The 21315-nt window shown below is 37.8% G+C and overlaps 1 protein-coding gene across 1 annotated transcript; it reads right to left on the bottom strand.

Moving 5' to 3' along the window:
* Window positions 1-792: 792 nt before the first annotated feature.
* On the bottom strand, window positions 793-21251 carry LOC126819479 (DNA ligase 4). Its single transcript, XM_050547577.2, has 18 exons — window positions 20914-21251; window positions 20177-20254; window positions 19216-19317; window positions 17219-17527; window positions 16410-16514; window positions 15810-15916; window positions 14827-14972; window positions 12004-12214; window positions 11280-11562; window positions 10274-10441; window positions 9033-9170; window positions 8395-8538; window positions 7588-7705; window positions 6170-6302; window positions 4772-4907; window positions 3419-3516; window positions 2533-2685; window positions 793-1689 (listed from the first exon to the last, which is right to left on the bottom strand). The coding sequence occupies exons 1-18, from the start codon at window positions 21094-21096 to the stop codon at window positions 1536-1538; spliced, it is 2766 nt and encodes a 921-aa protein (XP_050403534.1). The 5' UTR covers window positions 21097-21251; the 3' UTR covers window positions 793-1535.
* Between the last annotated feature and the right edge of the window lie 64 nt (window positions 21252-21315).

The raw sequence follows: 21315 nt of genomic DNA on the forward strand, positions 1-21315 counted from the left end.
TACTATTGACGTATCTTTATCATTTGCTTGATAAAGATGATAATATCCTCCTCGAAACGTTGCTGAGTATTAAACTCAGAAATTATGTAGCCATAAAATTGTACCTTTTGTCACAACGAATATGTTTCAGCTGTCATGACTAGTTGTCATATTTTCTTATACAGTCAGCGCATGTGTTCTAGCCCAAATTTCCCATTTTAACTCAAATGTCACTATTTTGGGGTTTGACAGAATTCAATTCCAGAATGTTCAATCGAGCATACCCCTTGATTGTATCCCCCGCTCCCCCCCCCCCCCCAATCCCTCCAAGACTTAAGTATATGGCCTTGTACTAAAAATAAGAAATGTCAGAAAGGAAGACATTTTATTAATGTCAAAACAAATGAAATAGGGCAGCTTGTACAACAAAGATAACAGCGATAATTTGACTTTCCTCCGTGACTGGATGCCTGAGACCATGAACCCCTATACCGCCCACCCCCCCATCCCTGCACGCCACTGAAAATATAGGAATATGGTAAACCAATATAGAGAATTTTCATAATTCATACACTTCTTTCTACATGCATACTAATAAAACAGAATCAAGTAGATATTGTGTCGACTTCACAGGATATATCAATCTGTTTCACAGAGAATTATGAGTCTTCTAATATTTCTGTAAAAGATGACTGCCTTTAACACGTGCCGTCACAGCACGCGGCGTCAATCATTGTCTGAATGGCACGTGCATTGTTTACATAAGACGTTACTGCTTCGGGCAGAATGCTGCCTTTTAGTCATTTTAATACCCATTTACACTAAATAGGAAATAATTTTTACCTACAAATACGCAAACGTCTTTATTTATTTTTCTAATACATCAAAAAAATGTTTTAGAATTTAATTTGTCATTGGGAAAAAAATTAATATTTTTGGCTCATTAAGTTGCATTGATGTCATCCTTATCAGTGATTGTAGCAGCCTAGCGAATATTCACATCAAGAGGTCTGTCACAGAGTCAAGAGGTGGGGTCTGGATCCCAAGTGTGTATGCGACAAGAAGTAGGGTGGTCTGTCCAACTTCATGGATTTTCTCTAGGTGCTCCAGTTATTCCTAACTGCTAAAGACCCATTTCTCTCCTACTGATATTCATCTATATTGACTTAATCATTTCTCTCCTACTGATATTCATCTATATTGACTTAATCTTTTATCGCCTATATAAAAGAGCTGCCTTGCAGGATGTCTGGCCTTCAAATTAGGGAAGTTTCAAGAGTATCATTTGCTTGAAAATTCCATCTAATCCTAACTGCCGAATCAAAAATTCTGTCATTTTTTAACTTATAAAGCCTTACAGAATCTAGCCGATATCAATCTTTGAATGTATTAAAATTCTTACTCAAAAAACTCAATTTTTGTTTTCAGATGACTATAAGTTGGTTCCTAGACACTCCTTAAAACATTAAGTCCACATAACAATATCTGTTTCATATTTCCTTTCATTCGTTATTTCTCCTCTCTCTCTAAACCCATCTCTCTATCTCTCTCTCCAATTAAGTGGACACAACACTATCTGGTTCATATTTCCTTTCATTGGTTATTTCTCCTTCTTCTAAACACGATCTCATCCAGTCTTCATTAACAATATGGAATTTTCTACTCTTTCTACGCCTAACTTCTCGTAGCTGACCAACTCGACTAAAATCACTGAAATGAAAAAGGAGTGAGTCATTTTGAGACTGACGTGACAAATTTTCTTGTCAAATTAATTTCTATTAACAATAAAATTACTGTAAATCAAACTTAACACCAAAACAATCAGCACTTGATTGGATTGGTGGTACCGTCAAATTTAACACCCCTCAAAACAATCAACTCTGTGTGGGGATTCAAACCCATATAATATGTGTACAATAAGCTAATTTGGTTGTTTTTGTGGCTTTTGTATACCTTCCTGTCACGTACAAGCAGGGAATCGAAACCACGCCTCTTGACTCAATAACAGACCTTTTGATTTCACATGCACATGTTAAACCACTAGACCCATCCCCCCATTTGACACAAAATGCTATCATATAGAAGAGCATGCCTCATCACTGATAGAAAAAACATATCCGATCAACCTTATTGAACATAAATAAAAGAAATGAAATGAATTGGGGTTTAACATCCTACTGTTCTACTCCGACTGGGCTAATGAAGACGGGCTTATGCCATACAGTATGCTATGAGGGAAATTTTGCCCGGACAGCGGCGCTACAGCTCTACTCTTACATCAAATTCCAACTGTCAAGGGATCTTTTAGTACATGTCAATGTGTACATGGGACCTCATTTTTTCCATCCCACCCGAACGACTAGACAGCAGTCCTTGTCCTGCATCACTGACAAGGACGAAACAGGCCGGAAAATCTGGATGAACTTTCTCGGACAATGCAGGGATCGAACACCCGACCTCCAGACTAGCGAGCCAGCGTCTTACTCACTTAGCCACCGTGACCCCTCCCCTCAATAAATAAAAGAAGTTTAACTCCTTTTAAAACTACTTTACCTTTTATCAACTAACACATGGGAGACATGATCATCTAGTTTCTCTGATAAAACAGCACCAAAGAATCTCAATTCAAGAGCTAGTAGATCAAGACTACTATTAGGTATTTTTGTAGAATTGTCGCCCAGTACCAGATTATTGTCCACGTAGATCCTAAAAATTAAAAGCAAATTGATTTGCATGGTGAATAATGCCATTACACTGAGAGAGAGAGAGAGAGAGAGAGGGCAATTTGGGACCAACATGGTTCAATTTTATTTAAATAATTTGCTTGAATGTAGTGGTCTTGATAGATTTTGTTAATTTCTGGATGCCAATTATTTTATAATAAAAGTATTTTTGTATGTGTTTTTGGTTTTAAGAGCGAGAGAAATGGGGTTTAACCTCCACTCGACACAAACTAGATCATTTCGGGACTAACATATGGTTTAATTTTATTTCAATAATTCGCTTGCGCGTAGGGGTCTTTAGCAGTGGGAGGAAACCGGAGGACCCGGAGAAATGCATGAGGTTGGGTTTTTGGTTTTAAACTCTATATTTAATTTTTATACTGGCATGTTGGGGATCTAGTCAGTCTGATTAAACTACAGATCTATATTTCGTTTCATTTTTTTATACTTTCGATGGTCTCTACTACATGAAGATATGACCATTTGTAGTGGAAGGTCACATCAGGGGCCATACGATCTGTGTTTTAATCAGATTGAGGATATAGATAATTATAATAATAATAAAGTTTTTATTATTATTATTATAATCAAAATATGTGATATTCAATCGTTATCTATGAACTAGTCAATATATACTGAAAAATTTTACATTGATAAATATGTTTCAATACAGTAATTAGGAGTTCTTAATTAAGAGTTATCCCCCTTTCACCAACCTGCATGTTCTAAAGAGACCATATGGTGAATCATCTGGAAAATATTCATCTTCTATAGCAGCTATATCTTTACCTTCAATCACATCATCATCTGATAACTATAGAAAAAACAATATAAAACATACATACAACATGTTTCTGGAAGACCATCAGGTAGTCAAATGCCTTGTCATGTAATTAGTGATGGCATGAATGGAGTAACGATATTCCCACTGTCCCTATCTTCTATCTAGCAAAGCCAGATCCAGAGGAATGGGCCCGGAGCTGTCAGACCTGTTAAGGCAAATGCTTCTATGACAATTGCTGTTACGACAACCATTACTCTTTCTGTGAAAACTGCAGTTGAATAACTTTCACCTAAGACAACTGCTGCTTCCACAATATTTACTATAAGACAACTGCAGTTGAATCAAAGACAACTACTGCCAACTACAGTTGAACAACTTTTACCTAGGATAACTGCTGCAAAGGACAACTGCAGATGAATAACTGTTGCCCAGGACACCAGCAGTTAAACAACTGTTGCTCAGGACAACCGCAGTTGAACATCAGTCTGGAGACAACTGCACTGAACTGCTGACTAGCCGCTTGGACAATTCAATAAGGGCTATCCCATTTAAAATTACCATGGGGAGAGGGAATGCCACTTTCTACAGAAAAATAGAGTTTTCGTTTTAAAGAGTGTATGCAAACCATGTAGAACTTCCTTCTCCAAATCATTTTAAAAAAAATCACTTTTAAATGGAATAGACCAAAGTCATTATAATGACGTTATATATATAGAGACAGAGTAATGGAGTCATTTCGAGGCTAACATCAGGTGAATGTTATTTCAATAATTCAATTGCACGTAGGGGTCTTTAGTTTTGGAAGGACAAAGAGATAACCCACGAGGTTGGGCAAGCGAGCCTACTCCTTGTCATGTACAAACTTGGTATCAAAACAATGTCACTTGACTCAACAACAGACCTTATGACCAATATATACATAGACCTGGGGTTACACCAACATATAGTTGTTCCACAACATGAAGATATTTATAAACTTAATTGGAGAGAGAGAGAGAGAGAGAGAAAGAGAAATGGGGTTTAACCTCCGCTTGACACAAACTAGGTCATTATTTCAATAATTCGCTTGGGCGTAGGGGTATTTAGTCGTGGAAGGAAACCGGAGGACCTGGAGAAAATCTATGAGGTTGGACAGGCGACAGTTCAACCGGGGAATTGAAACCACCCCAGTTTACTCAATGACAGACCTTATGATGCAGCGCGCACACGCTAATCATTCAACCATCCAACCCTAAGGAATTCACTATACGGTTGCACAACATGTTGATATTTATATTGGTTTTACCTCCTTCATGTTATTAAACACCTCTTGTAGTTGGTCCTCTGTCGTGTCTTCAGTGTAGCTATCACCATATTCATCGTAATCTAATTTAAACTTCCGTAAACTTGCTGGAGATGTGTGAATCATATCACCAGGAGTCCTATAATTAATATATTCAACAATAATGCTCAACTATCATTCACCCTTGTGCATCATTTAGTCTGCCCTATTACATCATTCAGTTAGCTCTAGTACATCATTCAGTTAACTCTAATGCATCATTTATTTAGCCCTAGTGCAATATTTAGCCCAAGTGCATCATTCAGTTAGCTCTAGGGTATCATTTAGTTAGCTCTAGTGCATCATTCAGTTAGCTCTAGGGCATCATTTAGTTAGCCCTAGTACATCATTTAGTTAGCCCTGGTGCATCATTCAGTTAGCTCTAGGGTATCATTTAGTTAGCTCTAGTACATCATTTAGTTAGCCCTGGTGCATCATTCAGTTAGCCCTAGTGCATAAGTTAGCTCTAGGGCATCATTTAGTTAGTCCTAGTGCATAATTTAAGCTCTAGTGCAATATTTAGCCCTAGTGCATCATTTACCCTAGTGCATCATTCAGTTAGCTCTTGTATGGGCATCATTCGGTTAGCTCTTGTATGTGCATCATTTACTTAGAGAGAGAGAAATGGGGCTTAACCTCCACTCGACACAAACTAGGTCATTTCGGGACCAACACATGGTTCAATTTTATTTCAATAATTCACATGAGCGTAGGGATCTTTAGCAGTGGGAGGAAACTGGAGGACCCGGAGAAAACCCACGAGGTTGGACAGACGACCCTACTCCTTGTCACGTACAACCGGGGAATCGAAAATGCTCTTCTCATCCACTACTGACTGGATGCCTGTTTGTCATCGTTCAGTGGTTATAATCAGGGTTCAAAGTAGGGGGCCAAATAGTCGCTCAACAACCACTGACTTCGACCCTACAAAGCCCTAAAGCTGAAGTTGCCCTCATGTCTGCAGAGAGAAATCTGTTCTCTGTAAAAATAACCTGAGTTTAAGCCATGATGATATGAATCTATCCAGTGTTAACTTGGCCAGCTAGCTATTTAAAGCTTGGAAAACATTTAACACTGACCCTAGAACATGTTTCAAACTTCAGACCCCACCCCAGGGGTGTGGTAATCCATGATTTTGTATGAGGAACAAGATCCATTCCGGGTCCCAAAAGAAAAATATTTATATGTGTGTGATGGGGAGGGGTGGCAGTTGAAAACTGCATTGAAACCGCATGATTTTTTGCCATTTGCAAGGGGACCCAAAAACTCAACATGGTGCAAAAACACAAAACCTTGACGCAAAGCTCGTCATTGCGTCCGTCTCATTTAGCCCCTGGCCTACTCATCATAGATAATACTAACCATGGTATCCACTTTTCACCATTTATACATCTGACAAACCAGCTGACCTTCACGATGTCATAAAGATCACATTTGATAAGATTGTTTACCCGTACGGCAATCTTCTCGGCCAACACACAAAACGTAGATGTATCTGTAATTAATTATTATAATCACTTGAAACTGACTTTTCTTATTTGGACATATAAAAAAAATACTCTCTTCTCAGATGGCTACATCTATTTGTTAAGACCAAGTCAATTTTTGTCAAGGTCGCTGAGATGTATAATAAGGTTAGGGCACGTGATTGTTGGCGAGATTGTAGGTTTGGATTAGGGTAAGCGTTCGAGGTCTTTAGCAGTGGGAGGAAACTGGAAGACCCAGAGAAAACGCATGAGGTTGGACAGACGACCCTACTCCTTTTCACGTACAACCAGGGATTCGAAACCACGGCAGTTGACCCAATGACAGACCTTATGATACAGCACGCATGTGCTAACCATTCGGTCATCCCCCCCCCCCCCCCCCGAAATATTTAGTAATAGTCTGCCTATAAGAAGGGCAAATGACCTTTAATGGGATTTTTAACTATTTATTATAACTTTTATATCGTTCGTTTTTGTATGTTCTTAACAATTGTACTTTTATAACTGTCAATTACAATGTACATGTATGTGGAGAGGGCATCGGTAAGTTTTCGTAACTTTTGTCCCAATCCGTTTGTACTGTTTTATGTGCTAGTACAATAAACCATGTTTAAACCAAATGAACCTTTTTTTTAGTGGCAATTTAATGGTTTACTGGGGCATACAACAAAAGAATGCTTGCCACACATGCCAACAAATCTATCCTTCCTGAATTGATCCCCTTCTCATGAAATGGTGCTTGAATTATCTTGAAATAAAGCTAATTAGGTCAACAATCTCAAAATAGTTTTAATCATAAAGAAATGAAATGAAATGGGGTTTAACGTCCTACTGTTCTGCTCCTATACTGGGCTAATGTAGACGAGCATACGCCATACAGGGTGCTATGAGGGAAATTTTGACCGGGCAGCGGCACTATTGCCTACTCTTATATTGAATTCCAACTGCCAAGGGATCTTTTACGTGCATTCCAATGGATACACGGGACCTCGGTTTTTCGTATCATCCGACGGACTAGACAGCTGTCCTTGTCAGGCCCTCCGTTCTGCACCACTGACAAGGGGAAACCATGTCAGAAAATCGGGGTGAACTTTCTCGGCCAATGCAGGGATTGAACACCCGGCCTCCAGGCTAGCGAGCAAGCGTCTTAACCACCTAGCCACCGTGGCTCCCTTACTCATAAAGAGAAAGAGAGAAATGGGGTTTAAGATCCAGCAGATTCTTCTGTATATGAAATCAGGGATTCGATCTGTGTTATTCCAGGCGCGTGTTCAATATATAAACATTAATTACCTGGATTTTGAGTGATAGTTCCACCAAACTCGACTACTTTCTTCTCCAACTCAGATTTTGACCAATCTGATGATCCATTGATTATACAAATTTCTTTACCTTCTAACATCTTAGATATCTGTTCATTTTACAAATAATAATTTAATCTTTCAATTGATTGTAATTCTATCTTCTAGAGACATTGTTCAACTGATTGTAATTCCATCTTCTAGAGACATCGTTCAATTGATTGTAATTCAGTCTTCTAGAGACATTGTTCAATTGATTGTAATTACATCTTCTAGAGACATTGTTCAATTGATTGTAATTCAGTCTTCTAGAGACATTGTTCAATTGATTGCAATTCCATCTTCTAGAGACATTGTTCAAAATAAACATTATTCTCTTTGAGTCTTTCAATGGGTTGTAATTCCATCTTTAGAGGCTGTGTTAAAAACACCCACCCTTATCCGGATTCAATCAATTTTAATTCCATCATGCTGTTGTTTCCGTTTGGTTACACAGCATTCCAGTAAGAGATATTTGGTAAATTGATTGTTAACTACAAATTGTCAGGAACATATTCACACTAGCCATGTAATTTGGTGGTTTAACGTCCGAATGTTCTGCTCCGACTGAGCTAATGAAGACGGACATACACCATACATTGTGCTACGAAGGAAATTTTACCCGGACAGCGGCGCTACTGCATACCCTTATATCAAATTCCAACTGCCAAGGGATCTTTTACAGGCACTCATACTCCACCAAAATCACGTTCAAAAATACAATATTTACAGTTTCCAAAGAACTATTAGAAATACAAACCTGTGTGATGTTGGATGTATCAATAGCTTTAAATCGTGATCCAACAGTAGGGCGGACAACTCTCGATACAACTTTACGTTTCTTCTTCACAGGTTCTGCATCTCCTAGTTCATATCTGGACCCAGCCAACTTTCCTCCTGATTTCTGTAAATACAGTAAATGATAATATTATATTGTTTAAAGGAGGGAATTTTGGCCCGACAGTAGCATTATTGCCTACTCTCATTTCAAATTTGGAGGGCCTGACAAGGACAGCTGCCTAGTCCTTCGGATGATACGAAAAACTGAGGTCCCGTGTATACATTGGAATGCACGTAAAAGATCCCTTGGCAGTTGGAATTCGATATAAGAGTGGGCGATAGTGCCGCTGCCCGGGCAAAATTTCCCTCATAGCACACTGTATTGCGTATGCCCGTCTTCATTAGCCTAGTATAGGAGCAGAACAGTAGGACATTAAAACCCCATTTCATTTCATTTCATTTCAAATTTTGTCCCATCCAAATGACTAGATGCTGTTCCTTGCCAGACCCTCAATCCTGCACCATGTACCAGCACAGATGACCACAATGGCACAATACCTTAACTTAACTAAAAACAAATATTTTTGGTTTTACGGAAATTCAAAAATAATTACGAACCTGTCTGAGTTCCTCCAATTCTGTCGTCGTTAAACATTCGAACCAGGGTTTATCATCACGGAAACATTCAACACGAGGAAATCGTAATGTACAACCTGTACGATATTTATCACTGTCTGTTATCTCGGCAGCTTTTACCTTTGGAATTGTAAACAAGGATGTTAATAATCGACAATGAAAGGTAAAATAAAATTACCTGTGCTTATGGTACCCTGACTGACTCTATATTTTGGAGCCAAAATTGCCGAACTTTTTTCCCCCCCATTTCTAAGGTCTTATCAATCCAATCTGATTAAAATACAGATTTATACTTTCAATGGCCTACACTACCTGAAGATCTGACCAGTTGTAGTGATAGGTCGCGTCAGAGGTCACATGAGCAGCTTTTGACATTGATTAATCAACCAGCATTGACATTTCTAGTGGTTTACCCACAGTTCCGTGCACAGTACGCCAAGAAGTTGTCGTAACAGACCGTTTCATTGGTTTATCCCTCATATTTACCAGAAAGCGGCTTATATAATAACTCTTCCAGATCCTAGTGTAGTGACGACAAGTAAAACAAAATTTTGAACTATAAAAAACAAAACGAGAGAGAGAGAGAGAAATGGGGTTTAACGTCCACTCGACACAAACTAGTAGGTCATTTCGGGACTAACATATGGTTCAATTTTTTTTCCATAATTCTCTTGCGCGCAGGGGTCTTTAGCAGTGGGAAGAAACCGGAGGACCCGGAGAAAACCCACGAGGTTGGACAGGCGACCCTACTCCTTGTCACGTACAACCGGGGATTCGAAACCACGCCAGTTGACTCAATGATAGACTTAATGATACAGTGCGCACGTGCTAACCATTCGGCCATCCAACCCCCCAAAACAAAACGAAATAGGATCTGTGTTTTAATCAGATTGTTATCAAGTGGTTTACTGCAGACAAATTTTGACTCAGAAACGAAAAATAAAACTAAAATCTTAATCTTCAAAACAAATATTGAGAGAGAGAGAGAAATGGGGTTTAACGTCCGTGGTCCACTCGACACAAACTAGGGATTCGAAACCCCGCCAGTTGACTCAATGACAGACCATATGATACAGCGCAGCGCGCACGTGCTAACCATTCGGCCATCCACCTCCCCAAACAAATATTCAACAATATAGAGGTTGTCCATAATTGAAATAGCACCTCAAGGCTTTATTTGGACTTGAATCAAAGGGATTTAGCTCCGTTAAATATCTTTGTACCTGCACAATACAAGACTTGGATGGATGGATCCATGCATCTGGTTTCTCTTTGAATCCTGATGCCAGTTGTAGACAATCCGGAGGATTTCTTTTATCAAAAACTTGCCAATGATCAGCCAACTTCTTATTGAAATCTATTAATTCTTTCTTGGAATATCCTGACCCCACCTGAAATATTAGTTTAATTCAATGAGAGAGAGAGAGAGAGAGAGAGAGAAAGTGAGAGAGAGAGAGAGAGAGAGAGAGAGAGAGAGAGAGGTTAACGTCCTCTCGACACAAACTATGACATTTCGGAACTAACATATGGTTCAATTTTATTTCAATAATTCGCTTGCACGTAGGGCTCTTTAGCAGTGGGAAGAAACCGGAGGACGGGGCAAAAACCCACTAGATAGGACAGGTGACCCTACTCCTTGTCACGTACAAGTATCTAGTTGTTCAAATGAGACATTTATGCCATTTCCGGGAAAAATTCCCTCACAGCACACTGCACAGCATATACTTGTTTGCCCAGTTGGTGCAGAAAAGTGAGATATTAAACCCCATCTCATTTCATTTCTGCAAAAATTTTAATCCTGAGATAAACAAAGTTATGACACATTTCTGTTATTTTATCTACAACCAAATTTTTTTTAAACAGTATTTATTTCGAGAATATTATACAATATAAAAGGCATAAGTAATAAGATACAAAAACAAGCCAAGTAGGCTTTTATTAATTTGCTTCCTTCTGGTTTGGGTGTATAATATATGTACAATTTCAAATAATATATGATATAGACAAAATATAATTACAGTATTTTAGCTATGATACAGAATTCGAAAACTGTGACCACTTCTGGCGAAGTTTGACTGTCATCCCCAAAATTTGTCAATCAAAAATATCTGCATATAGTTATACTGATAACACAATTTTTAGATTCATAATTAGGTGTTTATAGGGGAAGAGCACTTGAAATAGTATTTTGATATATAATTATTCAGACTTTGTAGCTAATTTCCTTACCTTGCAAAATGAATGAAAAACGGTTGGTTTCTCACCATCTTCCCCAGGGACAGCCACAGCACACATAAAATGTGACATCATCCCTGATCTATGACCTACACCGAAATATCCTCCAACAATAACAATGTCCAGTTCATCCATCAATCCTCCGATATATTCAGGTTTAATTTTAAACCAGCCACCCTTCCGTGTATTAGGTTTATAAACAGATTCTGGATTTTTAACCATGATGCCTTCCTCTCTACCATCTATGGCCTCGTTCAAGGCATCGGCACAATCTTGACTGCAAAATGGAAAGTTATTGAAATTAAAAATTAGTTTAACCATCACTGTAACACAGGTATCATATAATCTTGTGTATCTAGTGCTAATTTCTTTCACATTCCTTTAATATCCAATTATTGTTTAAAAATTCGCAAAAACTGGTTAAAATCACGTCAAACTCCGACGATAAATCTCTACCCTGAATGGCCATCATATCTAAAAATTAATATACTCCATTTCACATCTGTCATACACAAAGAGAACAAATAAACCTTTTCAATTTTATTGAATGGATGCAGAATAAATACTTCTCAAAATTCTCGAAGTATACATAGTGTTTTTTGAATTAAAATCGTCGATTTAGGACTTAAAATGTTGGTCAACTAGCTTAGTTTTCTGGCTTCAAATGGCTTATTTTATAGTAAGCACCACCCAAGCACTTCCAATATACAGTACTTACTTATTGTGAGCCTCTTTAACACTACTGATTAACAGTCTTCCTTCTGTCGGATTAAAAACTTTCTCGATGTATTTTAATCGTTCACGAAGAGGTAGATTGGTTAAAACTTTATCATTATATAATAATATATCAAATACTTGTAGACACGCTTGATATCCCTTTGTCTCCGCAAGTTCTTTAGATTTAATATCAAACTTTTCCGCTTTTGTTCCTGTGTTAAAAAATATGAAAAATATATTTATCCTGTTCATTAGGATATGTGGTTGCCATGCTCTTACTAATATGGATTATTTTTTATTTTAAATGAAATGGGGTTTACCGTCCTACTGTTCTGTTCCGACTGGGCTAATAAAGATGGGCATACGCGATACAGTGTGTTATGAGGGAAATTATTCCCGGCAGTGGCACTATGGCCTACTCTTATATCGAATTTCAACTGCCAAGTGATCTTTTACGTGCAAGCCAATGTATACACAGGTCCTTGGTTTTCCGTCCCATCCGAACGACTAGACAGCTGTCTTTGTCAGGCCCTCCTTCCTGCACAACAGTAAGACATTAAACCCATTTCATTTCATTTCATTTCATTTGAGAGGACAACAAATTATATAATCACAGGAACTAGTAGTAACTAGTAATGTTAGAAATGATATGGCAACTGTGTGCCAATAGTGTTGAAAACTGCATGGAAACCATGTGATCTTTTCCATTTGAGAAGGACGCAAAAACTCAAGGGGTGCAAAAACACTAAACCCATGACACAAAGTATGTAGTTTTGTCTGCTTTTTGAGAGGGTTGCAAAAACTCAAAACCTGTGACACTTAGTTCTTCATTCCTCTGTTTTACTTCTCCCCTGTGGGGGCTACTCTAGCTCATGGATTTACTAATATGGGAACATGGTTGCTTTGATGTCAGGTCAACACCAGTGGAAATCTTTTATTTCCGTCCTAGTCCAGATTCTTTTCTGTATGCAAATAAGGTCCATATAAGGTATATGTTCTAATATGCTAAGTTCTATTATGCATTTGTCTATAATGCAAAATGCAGAATGGAGAAGTGTAATGTTCAAAATAACTATTATACCATATTTTGTATTATTGAAAAGTGTATTCTGTATTTTAACACTGTGACATTGGTATTGTGGAGCAATGGAAATTGCAAATTGTAAAACTAAAATACGTATTTTGAACTGTTGAATTTGCATTTTGCACCGTGAACATTGAAATATACTATTCAAAAAAAGTAGGGGATATTTGATTTTTAAGTGTTATTAAAGTCATCTAATGAAACTGACGAAGAAACAAATGACAAAATGAAATGAAGTTCACATTCATCGATTTATTCCAAATGATCGTTAGACTAAGTAAGGCACAGACTGACCATTATAAGGGTAAAATGATACCCGGGGTCAAACAGCAAAGTTACCACAGCATCACAACCAAGTCAGTAACGGGTAAATCCTCCTCTGTTTGCCAAACAAGCATTGATCCGACGTGGCATACTCCTAATGAGACGTCTAAGGTCATTTTGGTCCAGATTGTCCCATTCCTGTTGCAACGCAGCAGCAAGTTCTTGGACATTGGCAGGACGTTGTTGACGTTGACGTAACCTCTGTCCAAGCATGTCCCAGACATGCTTGATGGGGGAGAGGTCGGGACTCAGTGCTGGCCAAGGTAATGTGGTGATGTTCTGTTGTTGGAGGTAACCTGTAACGATCCTGGCCCTGTGACATCTTGCGTTGTCATCCTGGAAGATGAAACGGCGGCCATGACGTCGTGCGAACGGCACAACATGGACTGCCAAGATGTTGTCCCGGTAGTACTGGCCTGTAACACGCCCTGCAACAACATGTAAAGCCGTTCTTCCAGCAACAGTGATGCCTCCCCACACCATAACAGAACCACCCCCAAATCGATCATGTCTGATGACGTTAACGTCTTGGAAGCGCTCGTTTCGATGACGCCACACCCTCCTACGTCTGTCCAAAAAATCAACAGTGAACCTTGACTCATCTGAAAACATCACATTGCTCCAGCGTCGATTATCCCAGTGTTGACGATCCCTACACCAACGACGTCTTGCCTGAATGTGATGATCTCTCAAACAAGGGATCACGCGAGGACGTCGGGCGCGAAGGTGACCCCTATGCAGTCGATTCCGAATCGTCTGGCCACTCACTCTCACACCAGTGTCTGTTTGAAGACGAGCGCTGATCTGATTTGCTGTGATGACACGATTTCTCAAGGCCAAGGTACGGATAAATCGATCCTGGGCTTGAGTTGTCGCCCTTGGTCGACATGAGCGTGGTCTGTCCTGTACAGATTGTGTATCACGGTATCTGGACCATAGCCTGCTTATGACAGACTGAGAAACATTCATCGTCCGCGCCACAACCGCCTGTGTTGTGCCGATCTGTAGCATGCCAAGGGCACGTAACCTTTCATTTTGGGTAAGCCGACGCATATCAAAATTTGTTTTCTGGTCACTAAAACAATTAAACTGATGTTTCCACCCTGGAATTCAATGCCACAATGACTGTAACATTCAAAGTCAGAGTCGTGCAAATCTTGGGTTGGACCCCCATGCGGTAGCTATTGGTGCGTTTGGGCGTCACATGTAACTGGAAATGTTTCTTCTGTTAGGTTCTATAGTGACTTTTTTCGTAGCCATTTGCATATTTTAGTATTATGCCCCCAAAATCAAATATCCCCTACTTTTTTTGAATAGTATAGTATTGGCAACGTTATTCTTCCATAGACTAATACCGGAATATTGGTGCTTTTATATCAGCACATTTTTTCGTAGGCTATAAAATATTTCTATTACCATATGTTTTAGTTTCTGCATGATATCCCAACATCTCTCCATCCAATATACAAGATTTAACTCCTGGTTTAAAACAGTTGGTGATATATGGTGTTAACGACCCATCGTACGGATTACTTCCAAATACATGGGTGTACTCTTTACCACTAAAACAAATATTATTTTTGAAAAAAGATATGAGAAAAACTTGACAAAAATTCATGTACTTTTTACGGTTTAAACTTCTTTAACTTGGAATATGCTTCATCTTTCACGTAAATGGCATTCTGAAAATGGTGGATAAAATTTTAATATGTCTACAGCTTATATGAACTCAAAAAAAAAAAGAGAGAAAAGGGTTTAACATCCACTTGACACAAACTAGGTAATTTTGGGAGTAACATATGGTGCATTTTGTTTTCAATAATTCTTCTAGGTTTATTTTTTAGAAGTTAAGAGGAAACATGAGGACCCGGAAAAAACGTGATGTTGGACAGGCAGGGATCGAGAGTAAGACGCTGGCTCGCTAGCCTGGAGGTCGAGTGTTTGATCCCTGCATTGACCGAGAAAGTTCATTCAGATTTTCCGGCGTGGTTTCCCCTTGTCAGTGATGCAGGATGGAGGGCCTGACAAGGACAGCTGTCTAGTCGTTCGGATGGGACAGAAAACCGAGGTCCCGTGTACACATTGGCGTGCATGTAAAAGATCCCCTGGCAGTTGGAATTCAATATAAGAGTAGGCTGTAGCGCCGCTGCCCGGGCAAAATTTCCCTCACAGCACACTGTGTGGCGTATGCCCGTCTTCATTAGCCCAGGTTAGGAGCAGAACAGTAGGACGTTAAACCCCATTTCATTTCCTTGGGATCGAAACTACGCCATTTGACTTAATGACAAACCATATGATCTAAAGCATGTTTTATACCCCCCCACCCACCTAATCCCCATTAACTTGCAAAATAAAATCATCTGCTGACATAGGAAGTGGCATCAGGTGTTATATGTTACCTTCTAGAGAAATATTTATAAGCCTCATCGTTTTTGTGTAGTAACATTCTCTCACCATCAAATTTTGTTTCTATAAAATACATTTTACCCTCCATCAACTTCTCCACCTGAAATTTCAAAATTATATATCTAGGTAAAACAAGTAGTAGACTCCATCGCAGCCTTCTTGGATTTATGACTTCATGTCAAGATTCGAAGTCTGACAATTGATGTACAATTGTCCAGAGAGAGAGAGAGAGATGGGGATTAATGTCCCCCTGACACAAACTGGGTCATTTCGGGACTAACATACATGTATGGTTCAATTTTATTTCAATATAATTTGCACGTAGCGGTCTTTAGCAGTGGGAAGAAACTGGAGGACCCAGAGAAAACCCATGGTGTTGGACAGGAGGCGACCTTACTCCTTGTCACATACATGCAGGGAATCAAAACCATGCCACTTGACTCAATGAAAGACTTTATGGTTAAACCACTAGACCACCCAGCAAGAAAAGCAAGAAGTGGTATCAGGCGTTTTAGGTGTAACTGTAAGCATAGACTTCCTTATGCAATTCCCCTGTCAAAAGAAAGTGCAAGAATTTAATTTGATGATCATACCTTTTCTGGAGAACCTCGTTCACCTAACATTGGTGTAAATGGTGAGAAGATTGATATTCCAATTTCATGAGCTCGTACAGCCGGATCTCGTAATAACCGACATACCTAGACAAAAACAGAATCGGAAATAAAATAGGGTTTAACTTGCTACAATCTCATGAGCTTGTACAGTCGTATCATGTAACAATTGACATACCTAGACGAAAACAGAATTATAAATGAAACAAAATAGGGTTCAACTTCCTACAATATTGACATAAACTGGATGAAAATAGAATTAGAAATGAAAAAAAATAGGGTTTAACTTGCTACAATTTTATGAGCTTGTACAGCCACATCATGTAACAAACCACATACCTGGATGAAAAATGGAATCAGAAATTAATGGAACAAAATGCCATAGGGTTTAACATGCTACTTTCTGAAACATCTGGGTGAATGAAGATGAGCCACCAGAAATGAACAAATAAAAAAATATTTGAATAGTTCTTTTCCAAAATACAGAAATGATAAAGTGTCATTCAAACCTTCCATTGTTTCAAAATCTTTACACCCACTTCACAAACAAGTGAAACAATAACATTATGCAAATGAGACCATATTTATGCAAATGAGGCTAGATTAATGCATATTTAACATAATGAGTTTAAAAATTATTGCATTTAGTAGCATATTTATATGGAGCAGAATTTAAGACATAATCTGTACGTGTAGTGACGTAAGTATATTAACATATACATGATCAGGTTAAGAGTTAGAATTATGTCATGAATTCTGCTCCATATCTATAAATATTAATTGCAGGTTACCTTTTCTAAATTATTGTTTACATTATATAATTCCTCAGCATCTGCATGATATACCGACAACATGGACGCCTGACTCAAACCAACTTTTAACTCCTTCACAATCATTCTTATGAACCACTTCTGTTCCACGGCTGATAAATTCTTCAAAAGATGGAGAATATTTTTACGAACTGGTTCCTTTTTCTTGGCTGCGTTATTATTTGCAATGGCATCTAGACAATCGTTGACTTCCTGTATGGTTAACGTACCTTTATCTGGACATCGGTTCTTTAAGACGTAAAAAGCTACGTTAGCAAAATCTCCAGCATCCTGAAACAGAAAAACATGGTTTAGCAAATTATCATATTGTGTTCTTAGAAAGGAACAAAAATCTTGTTTGATGACAACTTCCATTTCTGTATAGTCAGGTTGAGTGTCCGAGTGGTCAAACGAGTGAACCCTACTCTAGATCAGTGCTGAAGATTCAATTGCAGGATTGTATGTGACAAGTAGGGTCGCTGCCTAACCTCTATGAATTTCTCCAGATTCCTCCCATTGCTAAAGACTCTTGAGTGCAACCTATCATTGAAATAATATACACCATATGTTAGTACCAAATTTTGTTTTGTACGGACATAACACACTATTTCTTTCTCTGCCTCAAATTTCTGAAGTTGCTTCAATATGTGTATTTTACTCCTATATAGTTGGAGTGGACGTTGAACCCCATTTCTCTCTCTCTCCACTATATAATTGTTTCAATATGCAGTCATTGTTTTTTTAAGGCAAGAGATCGTTCTCGAGTGCCTGTTGCGCACCTGAATGTTCACCAAGGGGAGATTTTTCTCCCTCCCCTTAAAATTGAAAATCACTCTCCTTTACAAGGTTATGAAAGCAGGAATGACCCACTTTCATGCAGTTATTGATCTTCAGAACCATTTCCCATACATACAACTAATCACTCTCCTTAAAGATGGGTTCCTGCGTACAAACTGGGTGATTTAATGGTATATATGGACTAAAAACATATTCAAACTAATTAATTTGTCATAATTATGCTTCAAATCCTTCTCAAACATTGTAATTGCGAAGGAATGCCCTGCTATTAAAATTCGATCAAACCAGGTCATGTTTACGTCACGTCTTGGAAATCAGAGGAGAATTCATTGTATACATAAGACGATGTTGTCTTTAATTGCTTACTATTTATTACAAATATCGAATCCTAATTAAATTATCGGATTATCCACTACCCGCGTCTTTTTCCGTCATTTTTATCTCAGAAAGTGTTGTACGTCTAACTCATCATAAAGTTTATCAACTTGTACATCAAGCGCTCCATGTTCACGTGTGACCTTTGACATCACGCGTGCAGAAATTCTTAATCGTCGGGCTGTTGATTAGGGGAACCCTTACATTTTTGTCCTGTATACGCTCCATGAGTGTTTTTCGGGGAATCCAGTATTTTTCTAGTAATATTGGATATCTCTACTTTCCATATATACCAAAATTGCCATACTTTTATTGGAAATAACCACCTGATAAATACTTTTCTGGGAACCCATCTTTAATTCCTAAATCATGCTTCTTATCGAAACTGGGAGAGCTCTTTTGGGGGAGCAATGTTTTCAATTTGTTCATTAAGGGGAGCCTTTTTCTGCTATCCTCTAAAATACAGACAACAGCGACTGAATATGTATCTTTTACACCCTTAAGCTGTTTTAATATGAATATCCTACACCCTCTAGCTGTTTTAATATGAATATCTTACCCCTTTAGCTGTTTTAATATAAATATCTTACCCCTTTAGCTGTTTTAATATGAATATCTTACACCCCCTAGCTGTTTTAATATAAATATTTTACCCCTTTAGCTGTTTTAATGTAAATATCTTACCCCTCTAGCTGTTTAATATGAATATCCTACCACTTAACTGTTTTAATATAAATATCTTACCCCTCCAGCTGTTTTAATATGAATATCTTACCCCTTTAGCTATTTTAATATAAATATCTTACCCCTCTAGCTGTTTTAGGAGCTTTAAAATTCAGCAGCTTTGTAGCATCAGGACTTTCTTTTCCTAAACACATGACTTCAATCAACAGCTTGGCTAGCATATGCTGAAAAATACATAGTACAATTATGATATTGATTAAAATGAGCATAATTATAAGAAACCATCTATTCAGTGGCTTCAGCAGATGGCTGGAGACAGCAATGATAAATAAATTTGAGGATTTTGCCATCAACATTATATATTTGAATCCTCACATTAATACAAAAATTCTTCAAATTTGAGCTGGCAATATTTCAGTTCGCAAGTCTTCATGGCTATTAGATCTATGTTTGAACTGGCCCATTAAATATTGTTTGTAAATTCGGTACTTTATGTATGCTAAGAACTTTTAATAATATTGACTAGAAAGTTTCAAGTGAATACTCTGGGGGTATTTTCAACTTTTTATGCATGTTTATTAATATTTAAACGGAAATAAACTGAAATTATTGCCCAGCTCTACTTCAAATTATCTTTGCTTCTTTCAACTGGTTTATGAAAACTTCCAGCCACTAGGAGTATTCATTAAATATATGGCGAGCAAGAGGAACATCACAATATCTAAGGTGATTTGCTAGTCTTATAATTATATATGGGGTTTACTAGAATACAGGTATATCAGCATTATAGTTAAGCCATTTAGCATGATCTATATACAGGCCTGGAAATAACTGTTTTATAATATCAATAAAAAAGACAAATAAGTGCCAGACAAAATGATAGGCAGTTAGGCACCTAAGTTTAGTGCCGGACAAAGTCTGAATTTGTGACTGACATTGTATGTGACAGGTGCCTTATTTCCAGGCTTGCCTATATAGTGAACTCATTCAAATTGGGATTTCAGATGTAATGTAAGTAGCCAAATTAATCCCTATTTTTGTTCAAATATTTTTTAAAAAGGTGAAAGTAGATCCTTTGATTACCTCTTTAATACCATACGCCAGTCTTTCTTTATCTAAATGAGGTAATAACAGTCTCATTGCTGGGTAGAAGGAATCAGGCTGCAAGAAAAAAAAAATTACAATTCAATAAACCTACAATTCATTAACTTGATTTATTCTGATTGTGTGAGAACCTCAAGTCTTCACTTTGTCAAATGCATAATTCTAAAATTTTGGGATCTAATTGCTTGTGATTGATGATGATACATGCATACTGGTCCTCTTAAATCACACATTCCATGCATTTATGAAACTATTTTCTTTTAAAAGGCCACCAGGTACAGTACATGTTGATGTACAGTGCATTATATGTTGACCACTAAAGGGAACTAAAGTGCCGTAATGGACATGATGTTCACACAACATTTACTAATATGGAATGCAGAGACAGAGAGAAGTGGAGTTTAACATCCACTCGACACAAACTGAGTCATTTTAGGACTAACACAAGGTGTAATTCTATCACAATAATTTGCTTGCGCTTTAGAGTCTTAAGCTGTGGGAGGAAACTAGAGGACCCGGAGAAAACCCATGATTTGTACTATGCTTTTTGATGATAAAGTAATACATTTTTATATAAATTTTGATAGAATATTTTTAGAATTTGACGTTGGAGGTACCGGTAATTCAATGTTCCAGAAACCATATAATAAATAAATCTGTCACAGTGTTTGCAACCCAAAACAAGCAAAATGGATTTACAGCGTAGGTCATCTTACCAAATCAGGATTATCAGCATGTAATTCGGTGTGATAATTTCTCCACAAATCTACAAACTCTTTCAGAACTTTCTTCTTTTTATCATTTCCTTGGGTTTTGCTAATTTTTTCTAACAAACCACACAACTCTGCAAATCCAACTTTGGACGCCACGGTTGCTGGATCCACAGAAGAAGTCGCCATCTTTTTTTTTTTTTCTAAAGATATTAATTTTTGGATTGTTGCTAATCAACTGTCATGGTTATTTAAACTACACAAAGTAACAGATAAGCAGAAAATTGGAAAATTGTGCAAGTTACTTTATTTAGTCTTCTTTATATACATGGACGACCTTTTTGATCTCCAAACACCAGCAAGCTGTAAAAGGGAAATAACTCATAAACTTATGGCAAGGTTATCCAG

This window comes from Patella vulgata, chromosome 4, assembly GCF_932274485.2.
Source record: "Patella vulgata chromosome 4, xgPatVulg1.2, whole genome shotgun sequence".
In the NCBI taxonomy this organism is placed as follows: Eukaryota; Metazoa; Mollusca; class Gastropoda; family Patellidae; genus Patella; species Patella vulgata.

Bases quoted from the DNA above. Each gene is read 5' to 3' on its own strand.
- LOC126819479 (XM_050547577.2), bottom strand. From the start codon at position 21,096: ATGGCGACTTCTTCTGTGGATCCAGCAACCGTGGCGTCCAAAGTTGGA. The intron at 20,255-20,913 runs GTAAGATGACCT...TTTTTCTTGCAG, and splicing joins ATGCTGATAATCCTGATTTG to CCTGATTCCTTCTACCCAGC. The intron at 12,215-14,826 runs GTAATAGAAATA...TTTTTAACACAG, and splicing joins TGCAGAAACTAAAACATATG to GAACAAAAGCGGAAAAGTTT.